Below are 11,671 nucleotides of genomic sequence, written 5' to 3'. Positions count from 1 at the left end.
AAAAAAAGAAGAACTAACTACAAACAATCCATTTTTCTCTTAAGGACAAAGTTCTCCTTAGCTGATGAAACAAATATCATCAATGCTACCTATCTTTTAGCTGTGTGCAGGACAGCATAAACTTGTGCAAGAGATTTTCAGAGCATTTTAACATGTACTGCCAGAACTGCAGGATCTCTGCAGGTTTTGTTTTTTGCAAGAGACCTCCCTCCTTGTTCAAAAGTTACCTAGCTGCTACCCAAATTCAGAAGGAAATTGCAGCTTCATTCTCCACACTCCTCTGCTGAGCACCTTTTGAGCTTTGTATCTGTAGCAGAAAATGACAATGCTGTTCAGAACCACCAGCTGTCTTACTGTCAGATGAGCACTGACTTTGGATGAATGCAACTCCCAGCCCTCTGCTATATGAATGGGACCTGGGGGAAGGGGAGAGTGCTTGGACTCTATCCCTTCTGCTGGTCAGAAGGTGGCAGGGCAGGCAATCCCCGTACTTCTGGATATACACCCATGGATCTCTGCCATCCATGGCCCTCCTGGGCCACCTCAGGTGAACCCAGATCCCAGTGCTGTGTGCAAAGCATGCTCCTTTCAATCACTGCCTCCGGAACCGGCTCAGGTTCACTTTCTTGACTGTGAAGGACAACTGCAGAAGCCAACTTAATACCTTCAAAGCGTTGATTCCTATTCCTACAAATGCACAGGGGATAACCAAGACCCACAGTTAAGGCTAGCTTTCCCACACAACTAATCACCTCACTTTATCTTGCACTAAGAAAGCCCATAAGAAGAAACTGAACTAAAGCCTCCCACAGCTCCCAAGAACACACAGCAACTCTAATCTGCATATGGAGGGTGCTTTTCATCCATTCAAGCACTGCACTTTTACATGTGGCAATTAGCAGGCGGCTGTTACAGGTTTAAGATTGCCACGCTGTTGTTTCACCCACATTATGCTCCTTTGAAACATACCCTGCCAGGGCTTGGCTAACAGGTACAGCCAAGCTTTGGGGCACACTGACACCACTTGCACATGAATGATGCTTTCTGATAGCTGTCCCATGCCTTTGGGACAACACGATAGCTCCTCTATTTTTCAAATGGAGTGCTTCAGGCTCAGCATAGCAGGTGTCCCTGCTGTGTGCAGAAATCCCTGTGTGCCCAGGACCCAGACTGCCAACAGCCAAGACAACAATGAGGCCCTTGTTTCAGTCCAGACACTGCAAACAGTGCAGAGCAGCACAAGGACAGAGCATCATCAGAACTTCCTCAGCATTTTGGAAACCTGGGATTGTTTTGGTCAGCCCATAGCGTGGTCACAGCAGCTCTGCTCCAATGCAACCCATCTCTAATCAGTACAGTACCCTCTGCACCTTCACACTATTTGTGCAAGAAAGACACAGATAACCTTCACGAGCTCCTTAGTTTCTTCTCCACATCCATCAGCACCAAGTTTCATGGTCAGCCTCCCACCTTCCATTCAAACACCAATGCTCTTCTCTAGTTTTTCCTGCACTGCCAAGGATCTGAAATGGCTCCAAACACTTCCAATGCCAGCTGTCACACAGGACCTGCTGACTCAGCTCAGGCTTGCAGCCACTAAATCCTAGCAAGGGAAAAAAGGGGCCTAAGTCATGAGTCAACAGGACCTGAAAGCAGATCAAGGGTGTTCTCACGTTAGCTTGCCTTTAGTACATTTACATTCACAGGCTGCAAATGACATGGGAAAAAAAAAAAAAAGCCACAACGAAGTACCAGTAACATATTTTACTTCACCAAAGCATGAATGCAAAGACAGAAGTATGTGCAAATAAGTCCGTTGGCAAAGAAAGAATGTACAAAACTGCAAAGGCAAGTGTTGTGCTAAGCTGAAAACGAAGCGAGGAGACACGTACAGAGCACCTGCCCTGAACTAAAAGCAGAGGCTCATCTGCTGCGTGAACTGCCATGCAGGAACCTTATCCTGCAGATTACAGAATGGGAGGAGATCTCTCTCTCCCTCTCTCTCTCTCTCTCTCTCTCTTCCCTTCAGGCTTTAATATCAGCTTAAACAGTGGTCTCCCACTGTCAGTCCTCAAAGAGACAACTGAGTCCTGCCAGCAGAACACAGAACGTACTCCTACATAAAACATTATTCCCAATTAGCCATTAATGCTAAGTGCCCTGGCACTCAACAGTTAAACGTTTCTTAAAAAAAAAAAAGAAAACTTTAGTATGTATTATTGCAAGGGAAAAACACATACAAAAAAATCTTCTCTTTAACCTGGTAACCCCACTAGAATTTACAGTTTGTTACTGTGAGCTACTGAGCCAACTCCTGCCTTGTTCTGCTGTGTCAATTAAAAATAAATGTCAGAATGCACACAAGTATTTGACTCGGTACCAAACATAACTCTACAGTAGGATCCAGATCGACTGACCTTTGACTCAGCAACTGTAAACCAAATGTTTAAAGGCCATGGCAGTGTGGCAGGGGAAAACACAGGGCCCAGCAGGGTGGGACCTGCAGCCTGGAAGCAGGCAGGGCACTAAGAGCCACCTATTGCAGCCACCCACACAGCTGAGAAAGTGCATTGGCATTTGCCTCTCCTGCACAGACTGCGTGCTGAAGGATGCCAGGAAAACCTACAGCAACCTCCCTATTAATCATTTACATCTTTGGTGGAGAACAACAAGAAGCACAGAACAACAAGTTCCTGCAGCTGTGTTTAGCAGATCCGTGCCTTTCCTAGAGTCTCATGATGAGGAACCCTTTCTCTGCCAAATGCATGTGATGTGAGAGTGACCACCAGCTCTATCTTCACAGATCAGTACGTATCAGATCACAGCTCTGGAGCTCATGTTCTTTCAGAGCAGGCTCCTCATTTACCCAGCTCACATCTCTATGAAACTTGGAGGCATGCTCTCCTCAGCTCCCTCTGTCTGAGAGCACCCTGGCACGCCTGCTTTTCCTGCTGCCTGCCCCAAGATAGTATCAGGTGATCAAACAAAACCACCTCTCCAAACACCTGGATTCCTGCCCCACCACAGAGACCTGCAGCAGCCTTCCGCTGGAGCTTTACCACATCTCACAATGCAATGCAATAAGTTTTCTCTCAAAGCCCCCCTGTGCGCTTGTATTTCAACCTGAATTTACTAAATCTACCCTTCTGCATAGACATTACACAGGGGCTCAACCCATACCTGCAGCAAGCACGCTTACCACTATGTAAAACCAAGCTGCCTGATAAATACAATTTGAATCTCCAGAATAACCAACTATGCTGGACTTTCTGCTGCCAGTTCTGTGTGCTGCATTAAATCCTGCCAAACGAGGAGCTGGACATGGTGTCACGTATCCCCACCATTTACTGATGAGCTTTATTATGCAGTTGTGACTAATCTTTGGTGCATTCTTCACATATAAGCTAGCCTACAGAACGTGGCCTTTTAATAGCATCCTAATAAAAAGGTTGCTCCTACATATAGAAACATTTATGGGAACAAGAACAACAGATACCTGGTGTGTTGTTCTTGCCAGAAATGCAAACATCACTTAAATAATATACTTACATTCATGATGCAGAAATTATCCCATTATTTTAAGGGTAGGAAAATGAGAGAGAGGCTAAGAAACATCACTAATATTAGATGGTGGGCATGAGGGAAGCCAGTTTCCAGTCCACATCCAAATATTACAACACCTTATTGCAGTGCCAGTGAGAGCTATACTGCTTTGTTTATAGCTTGTAACAGTAACATCTGGTAACTTGCAACCTAGACTAACAATATATATCTATATTCCTGGAAGATCCATGCTTCACAAGAAGCCTGTCAGAGCAAGTATGCTGCTTTAAGCACGAAATCACACATATGCAATAAATTTACTTACTGCTTTTTAACTCCCATAACTGGCTCTAAAAATCTCCTGAAGTAGTAGAGCAAGTGCTTTAAGTTCTTCTTCTTTGACATGTGTGAATGTGCTATTTATTGCCCTGAAAAGTTTGAGAAGATGGGGAAGATGGCAGACAAGCTGTACAGACACCAGTATCACAGTCTGTTCTCCCCCAAGAAGAAGGGGAAAGTGCCAGATCTCTTGTGCTGCTTCCTACTTGGAATCTTCTTTATCTGTGCTCTCTTTCATTATATTTGTGATATATCTGTGGCAACAAACAGCTTCGTGCAGACATCCTCATTAGCTCTACCTTCTATCTGGGGGTTGAGATGAAGCTATGTGAAAAATTCAGGGAATATCCAAAGCTTGCGAAATATTAAACAATTGTGTAGTCATGTTTTGCGATCTATGCCAATGAATTACAAAACAGATTGTAGGGAATATCTGAGTGAGCTTGCACTGAATTTCATACTTCAGAATGACATGCTGTACCATTCAAATTCCATCCACATAAGGCAATTTCCACCAAGTTTCAGATCAGTTATCTGCAGGAGCATGCACAGAATCTTTTCAAGCTTTAGCTTTCATACCAACATCTCAATTTACAAGGATGTTCTTTGCAGCATCAGCTTTTAATCTTCAAGGGGTCATCAAGTCTCATTAGTATTATCTGCAAATTAGATGGTAACACCATTGTCAGCTGCCACGACACCCATATTTAGTTTGCTGCCCAAACAAAACACTTTGTGCTTGTTTGCCATGGAGCTTCCAAAGGCTGCTGAGCTGATCCCAGCACTTGGGCTACAGGCACACCACGATGCTTGATGGTACCAGCGCTTATCCACAGTCTGGACCTTCTGAATGTGATCCAGGTTACAAGAAACATCTTTCAAAAAGCAGCAGCTGGAGTACTAACAGGCTCCTCTCTTCCACAAACAATGCTCCTCTGCAGCTCTGACTACTGGTGTGTCTGTAGGTATATCTAAACCTCACTGCAGCTGATGGGTGTTAAGAAACATCCAAACATGCCTCAGCTAGATGAGGCACTTCGGCACAATGCTCAGTATGGGCAAACTGCCCACCTGCTTCTGCTCCAGGGTGGTTACTGCAGCCTACACCAATGCTGGTCTGCTACTGCAACCTGATTTGCCATTTTAAAGCTAAACCAAATCCTTCCCTGCACCCCAAAGCACGCACCTACATTTAATCATCTCACATAACACCTATAGACTCCTTATTTCTTCCCTTGCCATCAAAACTTACTTCGTTTGAGTAATAAACATTGATTGTCGTTGACCTTGCTACATCTCTTCTGTTCTTGCATTCCTTGGTGTGCGTTTAATGAAATTTTTAAACCCTGCTGGTTCTTATCACTGGTCTGCCTGTGCCAATCTGCCTGTAGCCTCATCCTAATTCCTTTAACTTGTACAGCTTCAAAATAAACCACTACTGTTTCCTGAAGTAGCGTTAACAACTGAGTACAGCTCTGGCGCATCAAGCACAACAGAAGCAGAACAAAATGCTTGGGTCTTCACAGGCATTCGTGACGATTCCTACAATGGAGGCCCATGATTCTGCACATACTGACTGCATAAAAACAACGAGCTCTTCCCCAGACCCTGCACAGGGTTATGTTTTACCAAATACAGTCCCCTTGCTTTGGTTACCAAGTTTTCCTCCTGCTCACAGCAGACCATCATTTTTATAAACAGGGCAATCGCAATGCCCACCTCGGTTTGCAAGCAGAGAGCTACAGGACAGCCAGGAGTCTTCCTCGCTATTTGTTGTTCTAATGAAGTGCCAAGAATCCATTTCCAGCACACATACAGCCAGGCCATGGTTCTCCAAGTTTAATATTAAACAGTGATTACAAATAACCACCAGTGTTCTCTGTGAATAATTAAACCAACTTCACTGAAACAAAGTCGTTGTCGCAATCCCAAATTTCAGTCATTTTCTTTCCTGTGATCCACAAACGGAGCAGCACCAGCTCTGCACAGACAAAGGCTTCAGCAAAGCATAAGTTAACTCTTGATCCCAGATCCTGGAGCAACCTATAAGAAAGCAGATGGGCCACCTGTCCCCTTACCCCACAGACGTACCTCTTTTTGCTGCCGCTCGAGTTCCTTCATCCGGATCTCCCGTGCCTCTGCCCGTGCTGCTCGCTTTGCCGCCAGCCTTGCTTCAGCCTGCGGATGGGAACACAGCAGTGAGACCAAAGGCACACAGTTCAATGTGAGGCACGCGCGCTCAGGGTGCCAAATACGGAGGTTAAGCTCTGGAAGGCTGTAAACACACCTGTAGGAGTTAATTCCCTACTGCTAGCAATGGCCCTGCCTTCCATAACTCGTTATGCTTCACCAGCAGGTAATACAGCCGAGCGTAGGCACCAACCCCAGTGAGCAGCTGCCTTGAGATGCGCCCTGTATCTCTGTAATTACTGTTTGTGCAGATAGAGAGGAAGTGCTGCAATGGAGAAAACAGGTTTATTTACTTATTTCAGAAGGGCAGGTCTGGCTTGGTTTTTTTGTTGCTTTTTTTTTCCTTCCCTGCGGTGCACATTATTTTTTATTGATGAATTAATTAGACAAACAGCAAACACGTTACGTGCCGCTTTCCCCAAGAGCTGACACTGCACACACACAGGCGCAGCAGCTCAGCACAACTACACTCAGTCAAGGCTGGAACGATCCAGGCAAGGAAACAGGGAACCTGAGAAAATGCACCAGCTCAACTAGAGCATCCAGACGGTGGCATTCAAATCCAAACCTCTCCGGAGTGGATGCCTGCCAAGCACGGGCCTCCCATGAGATCTATTAAGCTTCCTCATTTCATCGGGTTTGGAAGTGCCAGAACATGTTGCAAAGTAACAGTTTTAATTATCTGCTTTTAATACCAGGCAAAAACAGGAAGCCTCATGTGCAAAGTCAGCTCAGGCTGTGTGCAGTGGGACAGAGAGCTGCTCCCCCAGCACAAGACAGGAGAGCTGGGCAGGGAGCTGGAGGCACCGTGTGTTCTCACCAACCTGGGAACACATTCCTCTCCTCTCTGCCTCCAGAGCCTTACTGTGTGAGGGTTGGACTCAATGATCTATGGAGGTCTCTTCCAGCCCATTCAATTCTGTGGTTCTGTGTGATATTACAAGGGCAAAGGGATTCACACACTTGCGAGCAGTATTGTAGAAGCATATATTCTCTCTCCAGCATACAACAAAATGAAGCAACTTGGAAAACGAAGAAACTTTCAAGATGCAAGGGAAAAACGATGCTTTGTAAGTTATTCTAAGTCCTCCCTGGGAACAAGGCTTGCCTGTTCCCTGGATACTGACTGCAATAAATGAATTGTTTCTTTGTGGAACATCCCATTAGATGACATTACATATACATATATATGACACATTTTGGTTTCAAGTGCCAATCCATGGGTAGTCTCTAATTTATTGTATTTTAGCTTTGAAGTCCTTGCCTGCTCATACAAAGCCAATTTTTGAACCCTAAAGACATGCAAGAGTAAAAATACATTTTCCTTCAGTATCTTTGGCTTGGCTTATATCCTGGAACTAGCATATGTTTTTTATGAACTTGGTCTTTCCAGGGCCACATGGTTCTTCAGCAGTTAGTATCTGTCATGACAAGCAAGAGAACAAAATATTCTGAACCCTTTTAAATAGCTTTTGAACTTCTTTTTTTAAGCTTATCAAACCCTGCCATTAGCACATAACCTACTGATACATTTGCAAGAAGTCAACAGAAACTTATTCCATCCAGAACACTCCTTGGACCCACATCAAAGCAGTACAGAGGCATTCAGGCTCCAGCCTCCTCCTCTGAACATGGTCAGCATCCGACTCAGACCACGCTGCTCTACACTTGGTCCAGTTTTCCTGTGGGATTCCACTTCGGCACATTTTAATAGATACAATGATGGAAGCAAAATGAACATTTCTGATATTCTCTCAGTAGCCAGGTGATGACAAAACAGGTAACACGCATGAGATCAGTGTAAATAAATCAAACTGGGTGGGTCCTAATCCACACCTCACACTCAGTGAGAACAGTTTTACTGAATTCCAACTCGAAGTGGAGAAGCAAGCCGAGCATGGAACAAAGCCTGCTGTAAGCATGAAGACCAACAGAAGCCATCACAGATTCTCCTGTGCAAAAGCACAGCACACCTGCTGACAGTAGCAGCCATCCCAACAACATGACACGTGCCACAGACATGCAAAGGATCCTAACATGAGCCAAACTGACAGCTACAGACTTCAGAGAAACATGTAACACTGTCACATTTATTATGGGCCTCTTCCTCAAAAGCAGGAGCATGACTCAACTTGTCGATGTTTATCAAACCACACACTTAGGTTCTGTTTTTGCATTAATAGCGCCCTGCTATCAATACTCTGATTTCTGCAAGGGGCAGCTCTGACCTCACGTTTCTCCGTGCTGTCTATACCAAAGCGGGCTCTGTCTGAATGGATCTGGCCTTCCTCCAGCCCAAGCACCTGTCCAATACCAGACCCAAGTCACTTCCAAGGCAGAGGCAGGTGCCCAAATCCTGCAAGGGACTCAGTGCTCAGCATACTGTACACACTGATGTATGCGGGCTTCTGCAACTCAGACTGCAAGAGCTGAAATGGAAGTCTCGAGGCTGCCAAAATAAATAGCTATTAAATGGATCTGAGATGGAAAATCACTGAGATAGAAAGAAGCAAGTCTTAAACCCACCTAAAATTCACTACTGACTCCATGAGCAATACCTCAATCAGAAGTGGCAGATCACTGGCAAAAACACATGAATAAAAACACAAAGCCTAATTGCACTCATTAGAAAGCCTTTGTAACTTCCCTTTATGAACTATTGTGCATCTGACAAGGAGTGCTGGCAGCTTCAGCTGCATTGTGCATGTCATCCAAAATAAACCCTAAGGGGCTTCTGTAAAAGCCTGTGGGAAAAACAAGAAGAGAGACAGCACAGTGCTCAGAAGAACATGGAAACCTACACCAGCTGAAGAATAATCGCCTTAATTTAAGGGAGTTGCTCAAACACTCCAGCTACACATCCTGCATTTTTGTCATTTTATTGCAATTGTCCAGGGTGATTTATGGACACAGAGTCCCAAAGCAATCACCCCACTGCACTGCAAAACGCCGGCTGCTTTGTTGGTCCGCTTGCTCTGCACTCCACAGCCCTGTTCAGTTCCCAAAGATAAATCCAGTGTTGTGCAGATCTTTATTGTGCATTAAGGAGTTCAGTACGTTCAGCTCTGAGCAGGCTAACATTAAGTAACCTGGCTCATTACCGATGAGAAAAGGCAGGTACTGGATATGAGCTGGGCAGGGCAAGCAGCATTTCCAACAGCAATCAGCCTGCAGCACAGGGCTGTGTGGAAAACTAGGAATCTGTGATGGCTGAAGCCATCCTGACCCTTTTCAGCCACTGATGGGAACCAGTGAGGAGCGCTCTGCATCCAGCACTGATACTTGAAAGGCAAGGGGGACCAAAAGAAGGGCTTCCTGGCCTGGAGTAGATGTCTGCTCATTACTATCCTGATGAGGGAATTCTTTGGATGACTTGGTTAGATAGATGCTAATGACACACATCCTGAAGGTGTGCATTCTTGGAGCTTTTCCTTTCTGAAATGTTCAAGGGGTCATTGTTAAACTGGAAGCCCCCAGAAACAGCCAACAAAGGCAGGAAATTATGCTGCTTTTCTGAGCATTGGAAAATGTCTGTGTTGACTTACCACACAGCTACACATAATAGTAATAGTTTGCAATCTATACAAAGCACTCCTTAAATCCAACGTACTCAAAGCAATCTGCTTCGGGGACTAACAGTCAAGTGTTGGTTTGTAAGCACAAAATCAAGCTCAGAAAACTCTCTGACCTCATTACCAGAAAAATACACCTGCAAACTACACAGTAGCTATTACATATTCCTATAACAACTATTCTCAGGCTAATATAAGCTTCTTGCCTTATGCTTAAGGCAGAGCCAGCTATTTGTTTGCAGTGAGCAGTTTCTCATTGGTGCTGCCATTCCAGTCCAGTACCCTGCACAGCAAAGCTTTTTCTTCAAGTGTTACACAACTGTTCACTCCATCTACATAAGTCACATGCTTCATTAGTCAAAAGAAACCTGGCAAGGTTTGCTGTACTCCTAAAGACTGTAAGGTTTATTTGCACAAGCAGCACCTGATTTGCAAGATTCTCATAAGGCAGCAGACACATCTATCAGCTCAACCTTTGCTAAGTGATAGCAGTGTTTATCTTCACCTTGCCTTCACTCGAGCTCCTGGTGCCCACCATGAATAATCACATGTTCCTCTGCATTGAAACAAGGGTGTATGTAGGTGATGATGCTCGGAGGTCAGAGCAGTGTACCTACCTGATGTTCTCTGCATCTGAGCTTGGAGCCTAAGTACACCCTGCACCACTACTGTACTCATGTGACGATCAGCCAATGAATCACACAGGGATTGGTCAGCCCACATCCTGCCCAGCTCTTCACCTTTCTCTTACAAATGACTTCTAAATATAAAGGTAAGGATTCCTTTCTAATAACCACAGGCCACCGTCATCCTTCAGACAGGGGGACCATTATGAACATGTCTGACGGCTTCCCTCTGCTCTACAGGGTGATGATGAGGGAGGAACCAGGAGAATGACATAAGATCAGCAACCCACATCAGCAGCCCAGTGACTCCTCTATTACGGTTCCATGGAGACACAGGGCTGCTTTTAAACTTCACTTACAAAGCACAGAAGAAATTAAGTTGGCGTATCTGCTCTCATGTCAATTTGAAAAGCAAATAACTTACATTTCTACACTTTATTTTTAAAAGGGCTCAGGAAACTTGAAGCATTGGGAAAAATTAACTACTTGTGGGTGCCAGTCAGCGCCAACAATAGGCACCCAGTGCTATGGAGGTGCTGTAAATTACACAGCACGTCCAAAATGAGACAATTCTCACAGACTGTTCCAAATCTTACAAACACATACACAAGAAAAACAAACAGCAGAACTTTCTCTAAGCACCTACGATTATTACGTTTGAATTCAGTCAAAGGCACATGCAGCAGAAACCTGTAGAAAGCAACTTAAAGAGCACAGCATTGCTCAGCAGCTCGTTAAGTGGCCAAGAGCTTCACTGCACACGGTAAGCTTCACACACAGCTGTGTGACATGGGCTGTAACACGGACTGCAAAGATACTGTCGTGCAAGAGGTAATGAAATCAAACCCACTGTGGTTTAAACTGCGGCAGGCACGTTCAGGGCAAGCACACCCAAGAAGGGACACCGCTTATTAAGCAACGTGAAAGCCGATTAAAGGCTGAGCAGCCCACGAAGGGTTAAACGAGCACAGGTGCTGCTCGGCTGCGATTTGGACCGTAAGATCCGCAGCACCCCCACCCCCACACCGCCGTACCAGTTTCTGAGCCTCTGGGCTCAGGCAGTCCGCTTCCATCGGCATGGCTGCAGTTGGATCTTTGCATGAAAGAAGCGAAAAGCCCCACACGGCTCCGCAGAGCAGAGCGGCAAGCTTTTGCTGCTAAAGCAGCACGGCGTCCCGGGAGGAACAACGTGCTGCCGGCACTTCCCGGAGCCGAAGTCCGAGCGCTGCTCCGTGCCCGCGGGCTGGCGGTGCTCGCTGTGAGTCAGCAGCGCCCGCAGGCAGCGATGTCACAGCTACACGAGCTTCGTGCTTCCTCGGCGGTTATCTGCACGCTGGCTGCCGCTTCTATTGATCACTATTCACACTGGTTTGGTTTTTTTGGGTTTGGTTTTTTTTTTTT

General features: G+C 45.5%; 1 protein-coding gene across 14 annotated transcripts in view; it reads right to left on the bottom strand.

The window, feature by feature from the left end:
- The window catches only part of LRRFIP1 (LRR binding FLII interacting protein 1), a 71,855-nt gene that overhangs the window by 45,046 nt on the left and 15,138 nt on the right, over nt 1-11,671 (bottom strand). For 5 of the 14 annotated variants that reach the window (XM_019616868.2, XM_031554093.1, XM_031554096.1 and 2 more), the window contains one exon: nt 5,974-6,060. In XM_019616868.2, the coding sequence (XP_019472413.1) occupies nt 5,974-6,060 (87 nt within the window). Of the gene's footprint in view, nt 1-5,973; nt 6,061-6,169; nt 6,271-11,304; nt 11,613-11,671 lie in introns of those variants that run through there. The other 9 variants (XM_010713280.3, XM_010713274.3, XM_010713275.3 and 6 more) reach the window with 5 other exon arrangements.

The sequence above is a fragment of the Meleagris gallopavo genome, chromosome 7, assembly GCF_000146605.3.
Source record: "Meleagris gallopavo isolate NT-WF06-2002-E0010 breed Aviagen turkey brand Nicholas breeding stock chromosome 7, Turkey_5.1, whole genome shotgun sequence".
NCBI classification, from domain to species: domain Eukaryota; kingdom Metazoa; phylum Chordata; class Aves; order Galliformes; family Phasianidae; genus Meleagris; species Meleagris gallopavo.
This window is presented reverse-complemented; position numbering and strand designations above follow the sequence as displayed.